The 26,437-nt window shown below is 36.5% G+C and overlaps 3 protein-coding genes across 6 annotated transcripts in view; all 3 read left to right on the top strand.

Moving 5' to 3' along the window:
- Positions 1-1,648: 1,648 nt before the first annotated feature.
- On the top strand, positions 1,649-5,370 carry LOC115919783 (sushi repeat-containing protein SRPX-like). The gene is made up of 5 exons (XM_030973975.1): positions 1,649-1,771; positions 1,922-1,984; positions 2,765-2,888; positions 4,258-4,373; positions 5,321-5,370. Exons 1-5 carry the CDS (start codon positions 1,714-1,716, stop codon positions 5,368-5,370), a joined length of 411 nt encoding a protein of 136 aa, XP_030829835.1. The 5' UTR covers positions 1,649-1,713.
- Positions 5,371-5,386: 16 nt separating this feature from the next.
- On the top strand, positions 5,387-11,320 carry LOC115918355 (signal peptide, CUB and EGF-like domain-containing protein 1). The gene is made up of 7 exons (XM_030974968.1): positions 5,387-5,490; positions 6,018-6,266; positions 6,587-6,832; positions 7,225-7,425; positions 8,003-8,575; positions 8,861-9,022; positions 9,260-11,320. Exons 3-7 carry the CDS (start codon positions 6,649-6,651, stop codon positions 9,427-9,429), a joined length of 1,290 nt encoding a protein of 429 aa, XP_030830828.1. The 5' UTR covers positions 5,387-5,490; positions 6,018-6,266; positions 6,587-6,648; the 3' UTR covers positions 9,430-11,320.
- Positions 11,321-16,488: 5,168 nt separating this feature from the next.
- LOC100890540 (cell surface glycoprotein 1) overlaps positions 16,489-26,437 on the top strand; it is a 29,439-nt gene continuing 19,490 nt past the window's right edge. For 2 of the 4 annotated variants that reach the window (XM_030973728.1, XM_030973731.1), the window contains exons 1-3: positions 16,490-17,199; positions 19,908-19,953; positions 21,273-21,299. In XM_030973728.1, coding sequence (XP_030829588.1) covers positions 16,916-17,199; positions 19,908-19,953; positions 21,273-21,299 — 357 coding nt within the window. In that variant the 5' untranslated portion in view covers positions 16,490-16,915. Of the gene's footprint in view, positions 17,200-19,907; positions 19,954-21,272; positions 21,300-26,437 lie in introns of all 4 variants that reach the window. The other 2 variants (XM_030973729.1, XM_030973730.1) reach the window with 2 other exon arrangements.

Raw genomic sequence — 26,437 nt, forward strand, 5'->3', positions numbered from 1 at the left:
TATGTGACTTTTAGAGTATATTTTTGATGACACAGGCAAGGTCAAATCAACGTTGAATCTTAGTATCCACATATTTGTTTCTACTTTCTCTTAATAGAGTCAAGCAAATTCGATTTCTTTTGGCGACGGTGGAGTTTCTGCTCGTTACGCGATGGAATGGAGCAATCGAGCGAGATTTTTCTTCCTTCTAAATCCTATACAGTGATACTTGATAACTTTAAAATCACTTCACACCCCAAACGGTGTATTTTTGCCTTAGCTTACTATTCGCCATATCTTTAAAAACAAATCTCATTTTCCTGGGGGATTTTCCCTGAAAAACGCCATGGCCCGGCCATGCCATGGGAATATGTCCCCAGTTCCTCGAGATTAAATTACTGCTATCACGGACGACAGGTATAAGTAGGTATAAATTAAGGTTCGGACCAAGCGTTAGATCAAAGATCATGTTGCCTCTGTTTACTTTAAAATTTATCTTTGTCTATTGTTTTGTGATAATCACATGATATCCTCCTTTGGCCACTTTGTAGTCTTTGTCCAAGCTTTATAGCAAAATTTGTCTTGCCTCTTGACTGAAATAAAATGTAATTTTGGGAATATTGGAACCAATGTCAATTACAACATATTTGTAAAATTGAAGTCGCCGCTGTTGCTGTTACTTTTTCCATACTTGCCAACACCCCGATAAAACAGTTCCAACTCTAATACACCCCCGCACACAAAACACAAATATGAAACGAAGTTATTAGTAAATTGCAACTGAGAACAGCTATTATAAATCAATATTTGTACCATCCTAAAAAAAAAGGTGCTACATGCGTGCCTCCACTACCACATATTTTATGTATAGTAATCACCAAGGAGTTTAATCACACATTAGCAGCATAAGTAGTAGCAGTAAAAAAATTAGTTGTAATGGTAGTAGCAGCAATAGTAGTAGTTGTAGTAGTAGTAGTAGTAGTAGTAGTAGTAGTAGTAGTAGTAGTAGTAGTAGTAGTAGAAGTATTAATACTAGTACTAGTAGCAGCAGTAGTAGTAGTAGTAGTAGTAGTAGTAGTAGTAGTAGTAGTAGTAGTAGTAGTAGTAGTAGTAGTAGTAGTAGTAGTAGCAGTAGAAGTAGTAGAGGACGAAGAAGAAAAGGGAAAGAAGAAGAAGAAGATGATGATGAAGAAGAAAAAGATTAAAAGGCCATTAGAAGAACATTAACAGTCATAGAAAAGGGTATACAAGAACTTGAAAATAAACAATTAGCATGATTTTTTATTAAAACAAACTAAGGAAATAAATTAATCAATACGGCTGTTTACGATGCAAACATCTTTGACTTTAATAGTGATAATAAGTAATTATTGGTGTTTCTAGCAAAGTGTCATATCTTTGAATTTTTCCACAGTATTCAGGAAGTTTTTTGAAGAATATAATTTGAATTGGCCTTTCGTAAGAATTTGAATCGGAGATAATAATGTTTAATCTACAGTATCAGATAATTAAAACTAATGTACATATCCTGTTTGAGAGATAAGAAATGAATCGTGAGCTACAATATATAGGCCTACACGTAAGAACAATGTCCATCAATCACGTGGTTGTATTCATGAGGTTTAAAGGAGGTTAGAGCACGTACACCGACGGTCAAATATCACTTCTCTTTCTTTTCCTCGACAGGAAATAAAAGCTCTTTGATCTGCGGTCTGAGCCCGACATTGGTGCACGATGAAAACGACATCCATCATTCTGTGCCTTTTATGCATCACCCTTTTCCACGCCACAGGTTAGTATCGTGACATCTGAGGGATGAACCGAATTACCCTAAAACAACTCCGAGACATTGCTAATTTATAGAATGTTCCTCTAGTCAATTTATTTATCAGGAGATTCGAATGTCATTGAAAACATTACTTTGTCGTTGTTGATATTTCAGATGCATGGAGTCGTCGGCGGCGTCGTCGATCTGACCCACCTCCACCACCTCCTCCACCTCCAAGTAAGTAGAATTCAATATTCATTGACCATGTTGGGGTGATAATGATCTTGATATGTTATGGATTAATGAAACAATAACTGTGTTCTGTTTCCTTCAAGTTGTTAGATATCAACCTTGCATCACTTGTAAGAACCCCTTTGTTTCTCTTCACTTCCTTTCACGTTCTTATTGCAGTGGAACCTGCTTTAGCGACCACCTCTTCAGAAAGACCATCTGTCTATAATGACCACATTTTTTCCTTTGAAAAATGTTATCAAGATTGATTTACGCGTTTCCCGTGAGTGGGATGTCTATACACATGTTTCATTGAACATTGTACTCTAGATCAGGCGCGTACGTAGAGGGGGGGGGGGGGGGGTTGGGGGTTGAACCCCCTCCCCCTTTACATTTTTGTGTTTTGAAGGAAACCCCCCCCCCCCTTATTTTTTTTTAAATAAAATTTTGTTTTAATTTAAAAAAAAAAATTGTGGTAATGGGTGACCCAACAAAAATGTCCTCTTACCCCACCCATCCCCCACCACTCCCCCCCCCCCCGCATTCAGCGGCTGGCTGAGTCGTTGCGAAAAAATGTTTTTAAAAAAACCTTTAAAAAATACTGCGTACGCCACTGCTCTTGTAAAAAAATAGTCAGTCATTATGCGCCTGTGCTGAAATATCTCTGAAAATGTAATTCGCAAAATGAACAATTCATTTCTAATCCATTTCGATAAACTCAATTCAGATCCCTCCATGCCCTCATCAATGACATTGATGTTTTTTTCTCGGGCTTTTTTCATGCAGATACGGCTCCCAGATTTTACAACTGCCCGCAGTCCCTCCCTGTCCAGTATACTACTACCCCCACTGCGGTAGTCACGTGGGTTGAACCAACATGCACAGACACAGAATCGTCATGTACAGTAAGGTAATATTATTACGCATTATTACGTGTACTCATGTAGTTCTTGAACTTATGTTCCTCACGACAACTGTAATGCTTGTTATAGGCTTGTTAAACATAGCAACAATTGACGCATACATGCAAAGTGATTCCATCTATAGATATTCATTACATGCATCGCAGGAGATTTGAATAATAACCAAAGGTTCTGGAGAGAAAATGCATATATTCCAATTTATTAGATAATATTTCTTTTGAGCGGGACTAAATATGACCAACCTGAAATACGGACTCAATATTAAGAGAGAGAGAGTAATGGACACATATTGAATTAAAACCAGTCGTAACCAAGGGTATGAATTGAATTGAAATTTATTTCTATCATCATCACAATATATATTCATAAACAAAGTTAAGAGATGGAAGATCATAACATATTTCCATATACATTGGCATAATGGCATTCAAAATAAACAGAAAATATGAAAGTATAAACTATAGTACAAATTTGCGAATTATTAGTATCTAGGCACTAATAAATGATAATAAAAATTATAAATTTGGTTACATGAAGAAAATGGCCTTATTAAAATCTTTGAACGGATTGACTGAGCAGCAGAGCTTTCCTCGAAGTCTTCACAATCGTTGATACTAACATGTCCAGAAGCTTCGGCAAGCCTTTGAAAAGGATTGTCGACAACTTTCTTCCTCTTTCCTGTTAATAATGTTATAATATTAAAAAAACAAGGAGCACAAGAAAACTCAAATCCATGTAAAACTATTTATTGGGTAGAAACATCAAAAAGGAAAGAAACTTTTTAAGAGGGATGTGCCAATGCCGATGCACCATTTAGGGATTGGTCGTTGGTAAAAAAACTAATAGACTTTGAAATGTGTCAAACACTTCCTATCTATGCCCCTTCCATCTTCATCCGATTATATCTCCCGCCCCCCTCCCCCCCCCCTCTCTCTCTCTCTCTCTCTCTCACAATATTTTTCATATATGTTTCTGTAATGCTGCATCCTTTTCCTTTCCTGAAACATGTGGGTCTTTTGATGACTGTCTCATATTTGCTCTCTTCATAATATATCCTATACATACCCCCTCTCCCTCTTTCTCTCCTTCGTCGATCCTTACCCCCCCCCCCTCCCCCCCTCTCTCTCTCTCTCTCTCTCTCAATATTTTTCATATATGTTTCTGTTAATGCTGCATCCCTTCTCCTATCCTGAAACATATATATATATATGGGTCTTTCGATGACTGCCTCATTTTTGCTCTCTTTATAATATCTGCTACACATACCCCGCCCCCTCCCTCTATCTCTTTTTCTTCGATCCTTACCCTCTCTCTCTCTCTCTCTCTCTCTCTCTCCCTCTCCTTCTGCTCCTGCAGCCGAAGTGGTCCTCCATCTGGGTCTTCTTTCGGCGAAGGGACACACAGCATCGCATACACCGCCACTGACACTAGTGGATCGTCTACATCTTGTACCGTTTCCTTTACTGTCAATGGTAGATATTTACTTCTTCAATCACCAGTCAGTAACAAATAATATTTATTTAAATATTCAAATATCAACCGACATAAATCTGTCGAATCACGTCTCACGTCAAGTTACAGGGCTAATAATTACCCGGGTTACCGCCGCCTCCTCTTAATTCGAACAGCGAGTTCGTCTGTATTTGTATGATATATTATCTAGTACAAATACGGATGTTAGAATCTTTGATATCCAACTATGCTCTGGAACCATCCATTACGTTTTACTCCACAAGTATATCGCCCCTCCCTCCTTGTACAAATAACAACACATAGTATTGAATTCGTCAGATATGATAACCAAAGGTGTATTTCACTTTGTATTTGACCTTAAAGATAAACTCCAGTTCTGGTAAAAAAAAGTTTAAAAAAATTAATTCTCACAGAATCAAAACGGCGAAACATACACTGAATGTTCAAGGTTACAAATAAATGACATGTGCCAAACAATTTTGGAAGAAAATGTATACTGGCTGAGTAATGAGCATAGAAAGACAAGGAAATCAAGGTAGTACTAGCCCCGACACCATGTGTGTTGTCCCATATATAGCTTTCTGTGTACAGTGCTTGTTACTTTACCAAGACTCGGCCAAATTTATTATGATTTTGATGACTCCATAACCTTGCAGTGCACACCAATTCTTACATGCTACATGATCAACTGTTTCTGATCCATTCCACACCTTTTCTTTCACAATGCAATCGCATTACCAGAACTCACCTTTATCTTTAAATAAGCTAGGTCTTATATATTGATCTGGAATCAACTTAGATGATGGACCTTATATGAGGCCAAATATAAAATCAGATGTAACGCAAAGGCTGGCAATAAAGCTTGGGCCTGCCAAAACACAGAGTTTATATTAATTTGAATTAATTAAGAAAATAACTCATCTCCACATTGGGAATATATTTGCAGTGATCCGCTGCAGTAGTCCTAGTTCTCCTCAACACTGTCCAACTCTGTAGGGTCAGTTTGTACATACCAGTGTGCCACCGGACTGACTCTATCGGGGTCATCTCAACGTGTTTGCCAAGAGGTTAGTGGTAACGCGGCCCAATGGACCGGCACCCAACCCACATGCACAGGTAGGAACACATTTGATACTAAGTACTGTAAATGTGTTTACTGTTTACTCTTTGTGTTTTTTAACAGGACTGGTATAATAAACCATGAAATCGCTTTCTTTTAGATGTCTTCGATATTAGTCGATTAACAAAAAGCGTAAAGGAGTAAATTCTCACCTATTTTAAACTATTTTGCAAATGATTTATAACTGGATCAAATACACTTTTTGATTTGGATGACGTGATACTCTCCCTCTTCCCCTATCTCTCTCTTTTTTATTGGTTTCATTGATTGTTGTTTATTTAATTTGATGGTTAAGCAGGCGAGATATGTTTGTAAGTAGTATGCAGGAGATATGCGCTTTAAGTAGTCCTATCCACTGGAATGAATGACTTACTCAAGGGTACCGAGGCATTGACTGGGAATGACTCAGGTTTCAACCATTATTATAATGGTTGAAACCTGTGATTGTCCCCCAAGATGTACCACATTCATTAAGGGTCTCTTCGAACACGTATAATCTTTTTTTTTGCTTGTGATTGTTTAGATGATCATGCACCAACCATTTCGCACTGCCCAAGCTCTTTGGTCGCCCAACGAACTGAGTACTGGGGAGTGGAAGTCACATTCTCAAAACCAACGGCTACGGACAATTTCGACCAGACGCTGCAGACATGGACAGTTCCTGCGGACCTCACATCGCCTTACAACTTCACTGCGGATACTACTTGCGAGTATCACTTCCGGGACGACGCGGGGAATGCTGCCTTGTGCACTTTTGATGTCGAGATACACGGTAAAAAAGTGTTTTGTTTCAAATGCCAACGCCTTTATTTAACAAAGAAGGATCACAATCTGTCAGAATGTACTTCTCAAATAAAAGGACAAACTCCCTTGTTTATGATTAACTACACCAAAAATAAAGCTCTGTCACAAAGAATGTGTACACTCAATTGAATGAAGTGAAAAATAACTCGAAACAACTTATATAAGGAAATAAAAGGAATTCCTTAAAAGCCCACTGAAAATAGATTACAGATCCACAACAATTTATACGAAACACAAAATCTTCCACATTAATTATTAATGATGTTTTGTTCCTTCTTTTACTGGTAGATACGGTTGTACCCGAGTTTTTAACGTGCCCACCAGACCAAATTTTGCGGACAAGCTTGGATATGACCCCAGTAACCTGGGATGAACCGACATATAGGGAAATCACCGGGGTTGAGGTGCGACTCGTCTGTAATTATGGTTGTAACAGCGTTCTGTTGCCATGGGGAATTAACCACGTGATATACACCGCTACTAATATGAAGAATGGACTGAGTGGGATCTGCGACTTCTATGTCAATATCGAACGTAAGCATGTGTCTTTGATTACCCGGTTACAATAATGCTTAAGATGGGTGCTGTCTATATAAACTCATATTTCTATATTCAACTTGAACAAGTCATGCCGTCATGTTTCACTCAAGAATAAATGCCCTGTAACTATGTGCAGACTAATAAGTAATATACATTGACTTGAAATTAATCATTTCGAGTACTATCAGTGCGAAACGTTCGATGTACGTAACAATATTAAAGCTGGCAAAATCTATTTAGAGTAAGCACATATTTATGATACATTAGCAAAATATACACGATGCAATTAACACTAATAGCATTTAAAGATCTTATTTGTGTCAGTAATTGCCATCGCCCGGCCAAAGAGCTTAATCCTATAATTTTATGTTCATTCTTGATGACAGCAATGCCATGTCTAAAGCTTCGCACACCCGGTCACGGTGCCATATCTTGTGATACCTGGGCCTACGGTCGATACTGCAGCATGTCATGTAATGATAACTATGACATCCCTGCTCCTAGTCCATTCCAACCTGCTACCGATGTGTTCACATGCGGCTCATCTGGACAGTGGAATCCTACCTCGTATGTGCCTGACTGCTCACGTAAGTTCAGGATAGGATACCAGCAAATCCATCAAGGAGGAAGAGTTTTTTTTCCTTTAAGGTATCCAGATACGTACAGTCTTATGTTGATAAAAGATGGGTGAGATTCTCTCCAGAATTCCTCATAAATGTGTATTAGCATCGTTCTTACAATAGACCGAATGTTAAAGTTGCAGTGATTTTTTCCTAGTTGCGAACAATCGGCAGGTCCGTATTGTTGTCCGTATATGAGAACTTCTTTCCCCAATAAATTTCAACTTCTGAAAATCTTTCGCAAAAGGAGATTTGCACATAATACAGCCTTCGTCTTTGAAATTTTCGAGCGACCACTAATAAGTAGATTGATGTTAGGCCTCGTAGTAAACCTAATTAAAGAATCATTCTCTTTCACATTTGATTCTTAATAACTTGGCCTCGGCTTCCTTAGGTACCGCTAGATTTGACATCTACATAATTTGGCATCGACCTTGTAATTCTAATGCGGACTAGATGGTTTATTTAACAATGCAATGTGAAATAGATGTTAATTGAACACAAAATATGAAACCTCTTCCTTCATGTTCTAATTTTAATCTAGAAATGCGAGACCCCACTAAGATCAACCTTCCGACAGACCTGCTCTACTACAGTGGTCAGTGTGGTAGTCCAGCTACCTTGTCCGACATCGCACAGTCCTTCATCGAAACTATCGAGAAGTCCGTCCACAGTGACATCTGCAAAATGAATGAGGACTGTACGGTCGACAACGTCGCCATCACTTGCGGCTGGCCGACCAGTCGTCGAAGAAAGCGTGCGCTGGTCGGACGACGTCTACGCCACAGTGCCAAAGAATCGCCTGTAGAAGACATCGAAAAGACTACTGACGACATCGAAGAAAGTCTATTCGAAGGCCTCCAGGAGATGCACATCTCGATGAAGTTAGGTGTCGGTGTATCTAAAGTCAATGACGTGAAGGTGGCACAGGAGAAGCTTCAGGATCTGGCAAGAGAAGTGTTGGACATCACCGTCTCTGAAGATAGCGGAAGGTTCAGCTTCTTCATGAAACCTCATGCTGAAAGTGAATATGCGCCAGACGCCTACTTATTGATCAGCGAACACTACATAGATTGCCCTGATGGTTACGTTGCTGGTCGCAATAACACCAGCTGTGGTAAGTTAACCAACTCATATGATGAAGGATATAGCCATATTCTTGATTAAATGGTATCATACTGGCTTTTTATGACAATTTTCTCTTTCAAGAACAAATTGTGTATAAATTGCGATCAAGAGATCGATACTGGGACGCTATTAACGATTGCGGGCTGACGATACAAGAGACTCCAGTCCTTCACACTATTTTCCACATTAGAACATTAAATTGTGTGTTTTTTTCTTTTTCTGGCCAATAAAGCTAGACTAATTATGGTAACATATTTTGTTGTTCCCTTCAAAGTCGCTTGTACGACTGGTCACTACTACGACACCATATCTAGTGCGTGTCACAAATGCGGTTATGGACTCTACCAGGACGAGTATGGTCAGGTGAGCTGCAAGTCATGTGACACCGGTCAGGCTACGAAACACAAGGGCAGTCCCAGCAAGGCTGATTGTGAAGGTAAGCTGTACAAATACTATAGTAAATTAAAAAAGAATCCACCTCAACTCATGTGGAAGCAAGATGTAAACATTAAAATTTCAGTAATTCGAAGAATTTACGCTATAACCAAACTCAAAGTTGTTATAAGTATAAAAACTAAACTCATTTTATTTTAAGCTAAAACTGATGGAATGCTGTATAATGTAAAACAACTATCAAATAAAACATAGACACTTTTGATTATGTATTTTACAGATCAATGCGAAGCAGGCCAATTTTCAACATCCGGTTTATCTCCTTGTATCCAATGCCCCCTGCACACGTTTCAGTCACTGATTGGACAGACGATGTGCTTTGAATGTCCGGATGGAAGAAAGACATGGAACAGAGGAGCATCAGACGTAGAACAATGTGTCCACATCTAACACTGATGAGAAAAGATGACTCCCAAAATAGAATGTTTTCCGTTTTACGAAAGTTGTATTCTCTTCAGGTTGTAGTCTGAAAGAAACGGCCAATATGAAAGCAAGAACTATTGATATACAGTGATTATATCACTTCTACATATGGTCACATTTTATAAGGCTCATTAAAGATTAAAAAGTTTGTTGTTACGAAGGTATAGGTATGAAACATGGCAGGAGTGTGAAGATTCACCGATTTCACAAGCAAGTATTGCTTGTTTAAATCATTCTCTGTTGTTTAATTGTTCCAATGCTTTACAAGTACGGTCATTTTCAGACACTTATTAGTCGAATGATTGTTAACGCAAAATTGTATTCAAAAGAAAATTTGACGGGATAACCCTTTGAACTCTGTTTGCCTTAAACTATAAATCTTGAAAGTTGTAAATGTGACACAATGCCTTTGTGTTTCTCCAACACGGCAGGAATATTTCGTTTAAAATATATAATGAATTAAATTCTACAGTATATATGGGCATAATAAACGTGACAGAGAAGAAGAAATCTCTCGTAAAGTGACGTATGAAATAGGTAGAAAAATACTGAGTTTCAAATCATAATTTTCGTTTAGTTATAGCATAGTTATTTCATGTAAACATTACGGTCAGCAGTGTTCCGTTATTATTTTCTATTCTGTGTCTTATACGAACTTAATCCATTGTTTCTGTGCCAAGTAATGCATTTATATGTATATTGTACATGATTGAAACGGAAATAAATAAATCTATTAATTTAAATCAGATCAAGCCTGATATGTACAGCCTTGTATTGTATCAACGCACGTCCAAGGTATTTACACCATATTACAACATACCGTATTTCCTAATCTAGTGTCTACTTTCAGATTCAAAGTCAGTTTCGGATTAAAAATAACACGTTTCCTTTTTTGTATCAAATGAATAGAAACTCAATTGAACAATTACCAATATGGAAGAAGGAGCGGGTCCTTAAAACACGAGGGTTGTGATGGGATTGTCATAATGAAACACACTTGCATGTACATGTACATGTAAATACAAGTTACATAATTAGTAGGTAGTCCTACAAAGCATTCCTTAATATATATGCAATACAGTAAAACCTGCTTCAACAACCACCTTTATATGAAGAAAAAAAAAATCGTTTCTCATTGAAATATATACTAAGTGAGCCTGTACATGAAGACCATCTGCTCATAAATACAATTTTCTTGTCTCCCTTGAACGGTCTTTATAATCGGGTTTTACTGTATAAATTAATTAAAAATACACGATACTGGCGTTGCGTTAAAATACACATGTAGTTCCTTCCTGGAAGATATAAACGTAGAGTATATATGGATGTATGTATTTATGTTTTTTTTATGCGTTCATGTATTCATATGTCAATGTATTCAGTCATTTATTTATGGAATCAATATTAACATTTTCATTATCATTATCATCAACGCTGTTCTTCCTGAGGGCCCTGCAATTATTATTTCCTTATATAGCAATTGACAAGTACATTGACATATGAATACATGAACGAATACAAAAAAAGCGCATCAGATTTTATGTACCGAGAAGTACTGCTCTCCTTTTGTATAAATCGTTAATTCAACCAATCTTTGACTCTGGAGAAATGGCAATGAAAGCCAGCTAAATCGTCTCCAAGTTTTACGGAATAGAGCGTTAAGGTACGTTTTAGAGGTAAATAATCGTTTCAATAGAGCCATTTTGTATAACACGCTAAATGTAGATCAACTCGAAGAAAGATGGAATAAGGAGTCAATTTTACTTGTATTCAAATTAGTTAATAACATAGCCCCACCCTCACTATGCTCACGGATCCATCTTAAATCACACAACTACCTGTTACGTAATATCGATTGCCAAGTTCAACTGCCACGACCACATACAAATTACCTCAGAAAGAGCCCTCTCTATTCAGCCACAAAACTTTTCAATAACCTACCGGCAAACATCCGATTAGAAAATAGCCTGGGAACATTCGCACGTCTTATATCCCTCTCTTAAATAATACACCCCCTCCATCGTTTCTGTTATCCAAGTAATTTTTAATTCATTTTGTTTGTTTTCATCTTATTATATTGTTATGATAATGTTTATGATTTCTTTTGTATATAATTTTGTATTCGTTTACTTGTTGTGTTCAATTGTTGTTCACGGCCTTGCTGAAAAGCAGCTTCTAGCTGATAGCAGGTTTTTTAACCGTGATTAAATAAATAAAATACCAACAACAAAAAAATACAAAAAATACTCAATTTCACCTGGCTGGAGAATGGTTAATGTGAATTATTGTCTTCAACGAAGGACGTTAGTATCGAGCTGGGATTCGAACCCTCAATCATTAATTAAATTGAGAGTCAAGTGAATTAGTCATTACACCACGAGACCCCTATGCTATGACAAAATGAACACTAATCAGGAATTTATAATAATCAAATTCTGTATCTCTCCGTACAATTTTCTTCCCTGATGTTGCTGCTTACAGTGATTAGATAAGCATTTGACAAGAGAATTTTTTTTTCTTCTGATGTGCGATTTTTCGGCATGTCAATAAAATTAATAGATACAGATAATATTTGTGGCGTGTAATTTGTCTTACAAGACATTTATGTGTTTATTGCATGTGACACGCACTTGAAAACCGCAAAGTCCGTTGACAATCCCAGCTGACTATTGCGTCACAATACTAGCGCTTGTGAATATTACGTCATAATCAAGTTTTATTACGTCATGATGATACTGACCTAGTTCCACTACGCGCGTCGAGTGTCTGCCACGCGCTGTCATGTCACGCCAATGCCTGCATGGTTGAACGAACTTTTAGATATAAGGCCGCATGTTTTCAGATGCGCATGTATTGTTGCGTCACTGACTGCGCTGTGCGCTCACAATACATGTAAACAACTTTGTGCAGAGCGTTTTAGTCATTAATAAGAAGTTTCTGGGCACCAAATTTTAAGAGCATAATTCTTTGTATATTGCGATTGCATTCGCGCTCTCGGTAGAATAAAATACGTAAACGCTACGGCAGTTCTTGCATGATTGGGTTGTGTCCTAGCTGGTCTGGAGGCTTACCAAAGATTTGCCTAAATGAATTTTATGAAAGTATGCATCACATATAACTTACCATCATAAAAATGTGTCCTTTGCAATAATTATTGTCTAACATAACTCTTGAAAGATTTTGTATATTAATTTTATGTAAACTTATTCAAATTACTGTTTCAAATCAACTGACCTACCGGCCACATAGGCCCAAGTTCACAAAGGAGGTTTAAATTCAAACCATGTAATGGTTTAAATCTGCAATTACATAACCAATGGTCTAAAATCAGACCAAAATAAGCTCGACACGGCTAGAGGTCCAATATTAGACACGTACGTGCAAGGCAACTTGGCTAATTTTAAACCATGTGTAATACGGGTTTAAACCATGCGTTAAGTTTAAACCTTTTTAAATTCGGGTCACAAAGTCTGGTTAACAAGGCATGTACTCGCCAAAATGCTTTGACCTTTCGATACATAAGATTCTAAGAAATATGGCCATTTAAGTTAAGTGACCATAAGACACCCCCCCCCCCCGTGCATGTGGAGGGACTCGGGGGGGGGGGGGTCACTCTCATATACAAGTGCTACCCACCCGTGTCCATCAACCTCTGAAATGGACCCTAATGGCGTATGTAAGAAGACGTCGAAACTTGTGAACCTGAAAAAAGTACCATTTTTTGGTTGGTTTTTAATTCTCAATCAGTGCTTAAAAAACACCCCTTTTTGAAGAAATTGTCGACGACGCCGTATACTTTATGTGAAAAAGACACCATTTCGACGCTTTTTCTGGATGCGAGTGCGTAGACAGTCATGTTATAGGGGGGGGGACACCCCCCCCCCCTCCCCTCGACATGAGACGAACAAGCTTATATATCGCATTATTTTGTCAAACGGGAACAAATGATTTTCCCAACAGGAACTCTCCACATCAACCTGTTTTCTTCTGTCTTTGTTTTCCTTCCTATTTTATTGTTCTTCTTGTTATTCTCTTTTTCCGGCTTCTTGTTATTCTCTTTTTCCGGCTTCTTTTTCTTCCGCTTCTTCTTCTTCTCCTTAATTGGCTTTTTTTAGTTTATGTTCTCTTTTGTAATGATATTTCCGTTGCTACCACCAATGCTTCTAGCATTGTTGTATATATCATCGGACCGCCACATGATGACGACCATTGTTATAATTGCTAGTAGTAGTAGTAATATTGTAATCATTTCTTTTAATTACTATTAGGATTTACTGTTTTTATTATTTTTTTAAATATCATTATCATTAATATTATTGTATTAGTATAGATCTAGTTGTTGTTGTCATCATCATTAATTTTATCGCAGAAACAGTTAAATATTATATGCACAATAAGTCGACCCCTCCAATCGTGTTTTCATGTACAAACTTGTAGCTTGTTGTAATAAGCTCTACTAAGTCAAACAAAAGTATAGTTTATTGGGCAAAAGACAGCTTGATTTAGTTTGTATACTCGGCCTATTGTTGAGAACAAGAGTGCGTGCGATACAGCTCACATCCATCGGCTTGTCAGCTCTTCAATACGGTTACTATGGACAACATAGATGTTGACACGCACGCTTTGTAAACACGTATCAGCACGGCTCGCCGTAAGCACGCGCGTCTCAACATTACCAGGGCGCTGACATTTTGCGCACTAAATTTCACATTTCTGTGCGTGGATACGTTCTTTTTCTCTTCTCATCTCATGCATATTCATTCCCCCCTGAACAACTGTCGAATCGATAACCAGGATTTTTGATTGTACCTCTAGGTTCAGTTAATCAAGCTCGTTCCAAAACTATATTATTTGTCCATATTTGTTTTTGCCAAAATATTCTAAATGCGATCTAAAAATGACCTTATTTGTCACTTTACGACACTTAAAATTCAAGGGTTTTTTTAAGTTGTCATGGCAATAAAATACAATTTTTTTTAATGATCTCATGTATATATTTTGATTGCTCATCATTTTCTCCTCAAATTGATCATTTGGTTTTACAAGTCTCGTTGGGCAGATTTTAAGCTACGAGTCCTCGAAGATAAGGTAATTTTTTCCAATTTCTCCTAATTTCGCACCTTTCATCCGAATTCGTAGTACATTATTGAATATGGAGCAAGATACGAGAATTGATATTTATCATACAAGTTATTATGATATTTCTGATGATTTAATTACCTAGTTTTGCAGATTTATAACGTGAAACAATAACTAAACTGAGTTTGAAAATACAACAAAAGCAGCTGATTTATATATTTAGCGTGTACGCGAACACGTGTAGCCCGCTTCGGTCAGTGTAGTGTAACGCCACCCTACCGTTGTGTGAACAATCCCACATGCAGATAAATGTGTCTTGCGCACATTTGGAAGCATAAACACAAGTTTAAAAAATATTAAAAATCGCTCGAATTGAATTTTATCATGACATTTTTAGATTATGTTTCTTTAGAATGTTGTTTTTAGATATGCACATGTCACAAGATTTTTTTCTATTAGATTAAAAGAAAATCAAATATTTCTTGAGCATGGTCAGGGGAAATTTTTTATCGCCTGATGAGTGATGTGTGTTATGTTATTAACTGAAGCTGAGCCAGGTGTAGACCGAAAGCTTCAGTCTCTATAATCTTCTTCTTCTTCTTCTTCCAGTATAGTACAGTCCGCCGTTGGCGTATTATCGTACCTTGTGTTTGTCAAGTGCCGAGTGTACAGTGCAAGTAAAAAGGTTCTACAAGAATTCTATGTGCAGCTAAAAAACAGTCTGAAGCTCAACGGAGCTTGATGTGTTGCACCTTCTGCTTGAAAAGTTCCAAAGAGGTGCAATCGATTCGACAGTTGTTCAGGGGGGAATGAATATAATCGTCGGTTGTTCCACTGAGACTACGTCTGGCTCCACTAGACCTATAACCGGAGGTCTAGTGGAGCCAGACGTAGTCTCAGTGGAACAACCGACGATTATAGAGACTGAAGCTTTCGGTCTACACCTGGCTCAGCTTCAGTTAATAACATAACACACATCACTCATCAGGCGATAAAAAATTTCCCGACCATGCCCAAGAAATATTTGATTTTCTTTTAATCTAATAGAAAAAAAATCTTGTGACATGTGCATATCTAAAAACAACATTCTAAAGAAACATAATCTAAAAATGTCATGATAAAATTCAATTCGAGCGATTTTTAATATTTTTTTAAACTTGTGTTTATGCTTCCAAATGTGCGCAAGACACATTTATCTGCATGTGGGATTGTTCACACAACGGTAGGGTGGCGTTACACTACCCTGACCGAAGCGGGCTACACGTGTTCGCGTACACGCTAAATATAATAAATCAGCTGCTTTTGTTGTATTTTCAAACTCAGTTTAGTATTTGTTTCACGTTATAAATCTGCAAAACTAGGTAATTAAATCATCAGAAATATCATAATAAATTGTATGATAACTATCAATTCTCGTATCTTGCTCCATATTCAATAATGTACTACGATTTCGGGTGAAAGGTGCGAAATTAGGAGAAATTGGAAAAAATTACCTTATCTTTGAGGACTCGTAGCTTAAAATCTGCCCAACGAGACTTGTAAAACCAAATGATCAATTTGAGGAGAAAATGATGAGCAATCAAAATATATACATGAGATCATTAAAAAAAATTGTATTTTATTGCCATGACAACTTAAAAAAACCTTGAATTTTAAGTGTCGTAAAGTGACAAATAAGGTCATTTTCAGATCGCATTTAGAATATTTTGGCAAAAACAAATATGGACAAATAATATAGTTTTGGAACGAGCTTGATTAACTGAACCTAGAGGTACAATCAAAAATCCTGGTTATCGATTCGACAGTTGTTCAGGGGGGAATGAATATGCATGAGATGAGAAGAGAAAAAGAACGTATCCACGCACAGAAATGTGAAATTTAGTGCGCAAAATGTCGGCGCCCATCTAATACCGGCCGTGCCGATACGTGTAAACAGGTCGTCCCATCATGCATTGCTGACGTACTCTCGCGATCAATTCATGCACGCAACAAAGCTGCCGCAAGAACACAAGAAACTACCGACAAACCGCAAACAAAACTAAAATATTTTCGACCTGCAATGAGTGAGAAAGACAAACACATTTGAAAAAATCTTCATCAAGAATATGAAACAGCAAGATGCAGTTAAGATGTTCACCAGAACTGGTGATGTTTGATGTTTGCAGAGGTGTTCCGAAGAAGCTCGAGAAGTGAGAGTGAGTTTGCACATGTTACAGGACCCTGCTCTACAGGCGGGCGTAGTTCATCGATCGCCGCTGAAGTTAATTGCTGCTGAATGTGAAGAGATCCGATCCGAGGCACTAACCTAGAGTCTACAACTTTTTAATTTTTTCTGTCGGCCAAATTAGTGGTCGTTCAGACTTTAATTTTCACCATGGCATCTGGGACAACTCTTCAATCAACGCCAGCCAAAAGCATATATGTGTATCGGAATGGAGATACGAACTTTCAGTGCAAAAAGGTTGTTGTCAACCCACGTCAAGTTAAAAACTGGGACTCATTTATTGAGCTCGTCACAGCAAGAGTGAAGGCGAGAAATGGTGGGGCAGTGAGACGAGTGTTTACACCAACTGGCAGGAATACAATTTCGGACTTAGGAGGCATTGAAAATAACCATTTCTATGTTGCAGCTGGTGCTGAAGGGTTCAAGAGACACCAGTAAGTATTCAGCCTCTACTCTAGAGTCAAGTACTACTAAGTAGTCTAGTGATAAAGTTAGTCATGCTAGTAGAAGATCAGGCCATACTGAAGTCGGAACGCAAGTTTGACAAAGTCAAAATTGATGTCAGTTGATTTTTCGGCGTATTAAGTACTAAGTAGTCTAGTGATAAAGTTAGTCATGCTAGTAGAAGATCAGGCCATACTGAAGTCGGAACGCAAGTTTGACAAAGTCAAAATTGATGTCAGTTGATTTTTCGGCGCTTGTTCAGAAACCTATCCAAAATTTGACCTGTAACAAGTGTAAGTAACGCCGGCGTGGAGATACCCTACTAAAACATACCCAAAATGAAGTAAATATTCATTAGACCCTAGCCTAGGTCTAAATGTCCAAATAAAGATCATGAGTTAAAACTTAAAATTTGTTATGTTTATTACCTGTTTTGTGTCAATTTTATTTTTATTTTTGGAGTATTTTTCAGAAAACGTTGATATAGGTCTAGTAGATCTATACACTTTTTCACAGGTTTCACTGCAAACCCCTACACAAGACAAGTGCATACAGATGGTGGGTTGCGGACGGGTGCGCGCCTGTGTGAAGTTATCTACCGTAATGTCTCGGATCCTCTTTTAGAGAAAACTTAACCCCGATTTTTCCAACACCCAAATTTATACTCGTACATCCAAGTGCAGGGTTTACATGTACATTTAGGAGTCCAGACAACTCGCCACAAAGACAGCTCGACACAATACCCTGGACAAATCGTCACGGTCGAGTTGTCCAGGGTGGGGTGCCTTTTCGAACAGCTCGCCACACTTTTTTCCCCTCATGATTTCTATCCCTCACTGTGTTTATAAAAGAATAATGAATACATAAAATGACAATTTCATCTAAGATGAGGGATTTTAGATCTAGAAATCATGAGGGGGAAAAAAGTGTGGCGAGCTGTCCGAAAAGGCACCCCACCCTGGACAACTCGCCATAGCGAGTTGTCCAGGGTATTGTGGCGAGATGTCCAGGGTATTGTGTCGAGTTGTCCAGGGCGAGTTGTCTGAAATTCATACTACTGATGTAGTCTAGATACTTTTTACAAATTCAAATTTGGCGGAAATGGACAAAGTTTAAAACTTTAAATATGTTAGGGCTATGGTTTTTTCTTGTTTAAAATATTGTTTTCGGAGTAGTTCCTTCTTTTTTAAAACATTTTGCTAGGCGGTAGTTACCGCTCAGTGTTTCCACTCCAGTCCTTTATACTGGCCAACCCTGGTAGGCCTATATATTTCTTTTTAGTACAGTAGTTAAAATTTTGGTCAGATGCATGTGGTTTGAGCTGTAAAACTAAAGGGCCCTGTACTATAAAGATATACTGGTCCATTATGTACAATGTAGGTCTATATTATTTTGTAGATTTCTAGTTCAGAAAAAAGGTCAAGCAAATAAAAATTGATTGGATTTCCATGCTTTTGTCAGATGTGTTACATTTATTGATACATGTACATGTACATGTAGTTACACTGAATACGTTGCATTTCCATGAAAAAAGGTCCTATTGTGGTAAACTCAAGGTAATACATGCAGCATATCATTCAATTTTTCCTCTGGTCATCTTTAAAAAAAAAATTATACATGTTTAAAAAAATTGAATATCCAAGTTTAATTAGCCAAATGAGCCCATCTTTACTTACTTACTTACTTTACTTTAATACACGATGTTGTAGGTCTAAGCCTGTTCATCGATCCAGGATTCTTCCGTGATTACTGCTATTTATGGAGGGAGGAGGTTGTGTGATAACATGAGACAATAGACAACACCTAGACCGGCTGACACAGTTTGATTAATGTTTATGAAGAACGATAAGAAACTGAATTACATCCCATGGAAAATCCTACAATTTTCTCTTAAAGATCATCTTTCAAGATGATTTTTTGCTAGGATATTCGAGGAGCAAGACTCAGCAAGCCTTTGTTGGCCCTTTTGCTTCTCATTTTTAAATTGAATTCCTTTTCACTAATTAATAATACTTTTACTTTAATACAGTGAATTGGAGAAAAAAATTGTGTGTACTTAAATTTTATGTGAGAAAACTTTACAAAATTCCAAGTCTTGTTCCTGTTCATGTACATGTACAGTTAACAACTAAATCGTCCATACCCATGGTAAAATTGATGTTTTTTGTAACTCAAGAATGACAGGTGCACTGGTTTAATTAAGGCCTTTGTTTAAATACCTTTAGATGTAACATTGATCTCAAGAACGTAAATCTGGACAAATCAAATTTTCATATCCTTAAAAAAATATGAAACTTGGTAAGGATATGAATAATTTAGTTGTTATTTTAATGTAAACTGTCTGTACATGTACAGTATGTACGAATTTCATCTTCAACATCTAAAACAAAATTTTGGCTGGTTGATATACTTTCATACATTTACATACAATATCTACATAAAGTACAGTACATGTGTTGTCAATTGGGACAAACTTCATGTACAATACCCCTTTGGTCATTTATAATGTGCAATCGATCTAGAACACTATTATGAGGCACACTACACTACAGTGTATATTAGAATTAAATCTTGAAAATATAATTGTCTTACAAAATCTCTTATTAATCATGGAATTCTGAAGATTTTATTTGTGTAATTGTAAATTATGACAATGTCTAATTCAGTATAATCTTATTCCTCTCTCTTTTTCTATCAGGTACAATAAAATCACAACTTTAACTCCACAAAAGACCAGATTATCGGTAAGTTTGCTCAATTGTAACAATTATTATGACTCATGTCAAGTGCTGCTGTGAGAAAGTACACATCAGAAAGAAAAGCATGCATCTTTCATGCAATCACAAACTTTTCATTTTCATTTTCTGCATCACATTTGCAGTTTTTATTTGGAACACACATATTACTATTAGTTCCTACTTGTTTTGAACAGAAAGAACAGACTTTTTTCATCACCGTTCCATCCTCAGTTTAAAGGAAATCGTACCCCAAAGAATAAGTGAAAGTATGCTGAAAGATGAATTTGATTCCTTCCTATTAATCTACCTACAATATTCCATACAAAAATGTATGCGAGATATACAAGTACATGCATGAATGAAGATATTCTTTACATGATGTAATGTCTTTCGGTGTGACATGGATGCAGTCATTTTCTTGATAATGTGACATACACTGTAGTTTACCAGCCAAACTTGTACATGTCATGGATCATGCTTTCAAGCTCTAATTGGGGAGACACTTTAATTCAGGAACATTTAACCTATGCTATTCAATGAGGGAAATCATAGCTTATCTAAGATTTGGTGAAAATGTTTAAGAGGGGGAAATTATAACTCCTTTATTTACAAAATTACAAAATTAAAGCAGTTGACAAATCTAATTCATATACATGTCACCCCAAAAGTGCATCAACAATGCAATTTTTCAATCTGACAAATATTATTACAAAATATAGTGAATGAAATATTTCAGCACCATGCACACACACTTGGGAAGAAAGTAATAAAGTATCCATAAATTTGGATATGTTTACTTGATAAAGGACTCCACTCAGTACGTCACATTATAAAGAAAATGGACATGCCCATGTAGTGCTGAGAAACTTGTGATTACCGGTATGCTTTATTAAGAATAACTTGCTTTACATCTCTCATACACTTTGGTGGGGAATCTTTTATGATTGATAGGCAAGAACAGGTACATCTCTCACAATAACTTCACTTATTTCTTGGTGCAAGGTTTCCTTTAAGTTTGACTCGTAATGAGAAAAAAATCCTAGTCTTGTGAAAAACAATTAATTAATTGTCTGTTGTCTGGAGCCAGAAGCGTATTTTGTAACTTTAACACAAAGTTAAGGTTTTTCTGGCTCTAAACATTTTTTTTTTTCATTTGACATTTGTTTTTGCATGGATTTGAATATTTATGTTTGGTGAATGAAATCGTATTCAATTTCAAAATTTGGGTAGCACAAGAATAGACAAAATTAAAATATGACTCCCAATTTATGGGAAATTATGATTAATTATAAAACCAAGATTTTGATTTAATTCATCGTTTGCAGAGTGACCCACTAGATCCAGCTGTAAAGGTATGTTTGAAGTTGTCTCAGTGTGTGGTGGTGTATGGAACATTAATTAACTGCAAAAAATGAAAAAAGGGCATAAAAAGGTTGCCTAAATATAGGTGTTAACCCCTGTGCAATGCATGTTGTCCATTTCTGTTGCTATGTGTATGTAAAGTATATGTGTCACCATCAACTAATTCATATTCATATACAGTGTAGAGTAAATGAAAAGTAACAATGCATCAGATTCTTCACTTGACTTATCAAATATAAATTCACCTTTGTACACACGCGTGTGCCAATTCTCTTCATATCTCTAATGCAAATAGTAATAGCACTCATCCATTCACGCGACGTAAACCATGTTGCCAAGCGACGTGTAAACAGTATGATTTCTATAAAACTTCCTTTTTCTTTCATGAGAGATATATCCTTGATCTTTGAGTTTATTCACTGTATTTGTGGGGGGTCTCCACTCTCCAGTAGCCTAGAGTCTCCGGTCATACAAATATGACACTGACACAGCTGAAATGAATTGGCTTTGAGAAGATAAGCTTTGTGTGTGTATTATTTATTGCATACTGACCATTTGCAATAAATTGTAAAGATTTATACAAATCTGTAAAAATAATGGAATACCTCAATCGTTTAACAACTTTACGATTGAGATTTATGGAAGGTTGCAGGGCACTTGATTTTGGTGGAATGGGTTTTTATTTATTTAGTTTATTATTTTATATTATGAAACAGATCTTCATATCATAGTTCACTCTTAATATCATTCATACAACATTAACATTTTGTTGCAAATTGAGTAACTGACCCTTTTTCTAAAAGAATTGTAGACTGTGTTTACATTTAGCATGGCCAGAAATATACATACTAGTTTATTCTTTTCTCCAAAATGAATATACATACTTGTATATTCTTTTCTCCAAAATGTTGTTTCAAATTGTATTTCTAGAGAGCTTTTATCAATCTGATCAATGCCTGATAGGCCTTTAAAGCAAAATTGCATTTTCTTTGATCTCTCCATTTTAAACAATTTGAATATTTTGTCATGGTATAGATCATTAGCAAACAAGTCCTTGTGTTCCAACCTCAAAAAACATAAAACTGTACTTGATTCAGTACAGTTTAGTACATGTACAGTTGTATGTCATCTGTGTTTTTGCATAACAATGCCCCCCCCCCCCCCACCCCCAGGAAACATTTACATTGTAGAAGAGATTGCTTTCACTGATATGTTTTCCATGTCATTCCCTTTCATTCCCCTTCAATAGACATGTTGAAATGGTCACCAAGACTACTAATGCATATATACACCGTCTTTACCCTTAGTTACTCATGTGTATACCCATTAGTTTAGTATACTGTACATTTTCAAGATGCATGATGCCAGGATACATTATCGATAAGCTTGTAGAGCCGATGCACTTTTAAGTGTACCTGAGATTGTTTGGATTGAGAGTAAAACAAAAATCACTTTAATTAATTAGCACTAAAATGAAAAAAACGTGACTTCCACGAACCAGTATTTGATTTTAACTAATTGAATTGGTTGCACTATGATTGTGTAAAGTGTACTAATTAATGTGCATTCAGTAGGAGGCATATTTAGTAATGTACATGTGTAAATTTGTTAGTGGTGGTCCATTTCACATTCACATTTAGTGTAAATGTTAGGTTCACATAAATCTTATTTACTTGCTTTTGGGGTTTTCTAATAGAAAAAATGGAGACATTGCTGAATGAAAATATTAAACGAGGCATATAGACAAACATTCAGTCATCTGTACCCGTGCATTGTAGACCTCTACCTGTACAAATATATATTTTTAGTAAATATAGAGATAGTCTGTAGATCTGATGCATAGAGAGAGCTCTTGTACAAGCATGTACGTTATAGAAAAGATACAAGTGTGAGTACTTTGATACATGAAGGACTGCCTCACACTTTACAATAAGTTTCAGGGATACGTGTACAATGTACATGTACATGTAGATCTTTTAAATCTTGTAGAAATCTGTTAAGTTACACATACACATTAACCTCCATATACCTATACACCTGTACACAAGTTAATGTCCATATAAAAGCAAAGCAAAGGGCGCAATTTTTAAAGTTACCTGTAGAAATTACCGAAAATGTAGACATATTAAAATAAATATGTAGGAATAACAATGTGATTTTCCATTACATCTTGGCATGCATGCATGTAATTAAAGGTACACAAGTGACTCGAGTATGTCATTAGATCCAGTGGCACCAGCATTATTACCCCCATTACAACCGCCCGCTTTAGTAACTGGTCACTAAGGTGCCATCGATTATTTTGTTTTCTTCCTCCAATCCGCTTTCTTTTGAATGAATCCACTTCTCCTTCAATTCTTCTCCCTGCATTGTCTGCTCTTCTCACCAATAGCTATAAGACCCTGATTGCTGCAGCTCCGGTGTGCTTTTGTTGTGTTATTGATCCTAAAGTTACACAGGAGCTAAGAATAAACACTGTGTATCTATAGTAGTGGATGCAAATAACTTATAAGAGCCCCATTGAGCTCCGTCCGCTACTTACCTGTACATTTGTGTCACTGAGCTTTTTCAAATATTGAAACTCCTTGAAGTGTACACATGAAGGTGTTATCAATAGAGTATACCTATTGAATTTGTATCAATCTAACTGTTTTGTGTGTTTATTTTGAAAATACTAAGCTGTGATCATAAAGAGAATGATCAGGAGGGAATAAAGATACTGACATTTGAGATGGAAAAGTTTTAAAAAACTACAGCAAACTATAATTGTTTTAAAGATTATTTGACAGATATTTTTTTTACATGTACAATAATGCATTCAGAACAATCATCAGATTACAAATATCACTCATTAATAGAGGCAGTAAATTCTTACATAAATGTACCATCCTGGTATAAATCAGACTTTGTTTCAAAAATCCATATTCCAAGTCGATCTACCTCTTTGATTATATTGTCATTGTTGTGTTGTGAGGCAGAAAAATACCCCATAATTTGATATCCGTCATGATTTTACTCAACCTTTATCCAAGGCCACGACCAGTACAGCAATTTCATTGAGTAGTGAATCAATGATTTAATCAATACTCAATCAATATTCCCAGAAATGTCGGTAGTTGCAGTGCCTATTACTCCCTTCCGCTTCAAGTTTTACTGAGATGAAATTAAATACATGTATACACTGTAATGTTTGGTATATAGAGAGTCTGTAATCTCTTTTTCCCATGCACTGTAGGACAAGCATTACTTTGCTTTTTAGGAATATGATAGTTCTAGATTTGACTGATATGAATTTATTAATCTAAATTAAAGGCAAAGTAATCTTTTCAATTCAATTCAATTCAAGGTATTTTATTCACTCATTTTAGCCTGCTAAGACTAAATTTCAAATGAATTTACAGAATTCAAATCATTAAAAGGCATCATACAAATTAAGAAGAATCATACACAATATTCTAGAAATATATATAAGTACAAATGAAAGGAACTACCGGTATACATGTATAATGATAACATCTAAATATTGCTTACAAACAAAAATTGGGAATTAAAATATAAATATTATCCACTTTTCATCAAAATTTAAAGGCTTATAAATATATCTTTGTCAAAATCGGACAATTTCTTAACATTTGTGCTAAAATAATTCTGAAATAATAGGTCTATATAAATTATTACCGGTATACAAATTGACCGCTCCCAATTTCAGTTCAATTTCATTAAAATAACTGCAATTCACTAATGGACTTTTAGTGATCTATGAACCATGGATACATGTATATAATCAAGAGATTGAGATAAAACTTGGTTTTAATCCTTCAATGTCAATAGCTGATCTGTTTTCAACTGGAGGGCTACTGAGCAACCAAACAAGGCTGGTTATTTGCACCAATGCAGATTATTTTTTGTATGTGTACATCAGTTGCCTGTCTGGTCTTTTGACAAATTTGTGAATACTACATGTACCTGTATTTGACCAACATGTCTACAAAGATTGATTTAGTTACCATCGTGAATCTAAAATATTTATAAACCATACCCATATTGGTTAGGATGTACACCTTTAATAACAAATGTTGTTTTCTAAGTTTTCTGGTGTATGAAACTGATTGTTCACTTAAGTTTTTGAAATAGGGGATGAACTAAGAACTGATTTTTTTTCTTGACAGCGTTGCAGCTTTAAGATAATATTAAATTATAATAATAGTGGGTTCTTGTATAGCACTCATGTCTGTCAGATTTGACACTCCTGGCGCTCCCGATTGCTTTAGCACGGCTGCCATTATGGCGCTTTAGCATTTCAAGGAATTAATTTCTGCCAGGTCCCGGCCCCCCCCCCCACTCAGGTTTCGAAATGACCGCATGCGTGTTGCCAAAATGTCCGGTAAAGGGGTACTTTTCGTGCGACAAAGTCTGGCCCGAGAATTGTAAAAAAAGGGGTGTATTTGACTTTTCACCCGGAGATATCTTTAAAAAGGGGGTGTTTTTTCTTTTTTTCTCTCATCTATTTGGACTCCTGACAAATTATTCCGAATTTAGGGGGGTACATTGAGCATTTTTCCTGATTTAGGGGGGTCTCCAAGGCAGGAAAAGCCCGCGAAAAGCCCGCGAAAGGGGGGTTCGGAAATGTTGGCAGTCCTCAGATAGGGGGTGATTTCAAAAAGAGGGAACAAGCATATGCGTACCCTAAATAACACTGAGTGGGGGGGGGGGGGGGGCGGGGTGCCAGGTACCCATTTACATCACCTGAGTTGAGTGTGGCAAATATACATGTAGATTTATCATCCATCCTGTCTTATGGCAGTGAATTAAAGTAAATGATTCAATATTGATGGCAGGTGATTTTTCTTGAATGAAGTTGACTAGGGCAAGGTCTCTTCTTTTGAAATTTCATGCGAAGAAGGTCAAGAAATATTCAGCCTTCCCTGGAAAGCAGCATGTGACATCCTGCTGAAAAGCTGCAATATCCCTTATAAAAAAGTACCATGGTAACCATGTTTTTTTTGGTCCAAATTACCATCCACCATGGTAACCATTAAACCATGGTTACTATGGTGGATGGTAATTTGGAAACCCCAAAAATTATTACCATGGTTCTTTTTTATAAGGCTATAGAAATCAAAATTGA

Source organism: Strongylocentrotus purpuratus, unplaced genomic scaffold (assembly GCF_000002235.5).
Source record: "Strongylocentrotus purpuratus isolate Spur 01 unplaced genomic scaffold, Spur_5.0 spur5_scaffold_7, whole genome shotgun sequence".
NCBI classification, from domain to species: domain Eukaryota; kingdom Metazoa; phylum Echinodermata; class Echinoidea; order Camarodonta; family Strongylocentrotidae; genus Strongylocentrotus; species Strongylocentrotus purpuratus.

Coding starts and splice junctions, on each gene's coding strand:
- LOC115919783 (XM_030973975.1), top strand. CDS start 1,714: ATGAAAACGACATCCATCATTCTGTGCCTTTTATGCATCACCCTTTTC. Junction 1,985..2,764: donor ACCACCTCCTCCACCTCCAA/GTAAGTAGAATT, acceptor TTTTTCATGCAG/ATACGGCTCCCAGATTTTAC. Junction 2,889..4,257: donor GAATCGTCATGTACAGTAAG/GTAATATTATTA, acceptor CTGCTCCTGCAG/CCGAAGTGGTCCTCCATCTG.
- LOC115918355 (XM_030974968.1), top strand. CDS start 6,649: ATGACCCCAGTAACCTGGGATGAACCGACATATAGGGAAATCACCGGG. Junction 6,833..7,224: donor CTTCTATGTCAATATCGAAC/GTAAGCATGTGT, acceptor TCTTGATGACAG/CAATGCCATGTCTAAAGCTT. Junction 9,023..9,259: donor CAGCAAGGCTGATTGTGAAG/GTAAGCTGTACA, acceptor TGTATTTTACAG/ATCAATGCGAAGCAGGCCAA.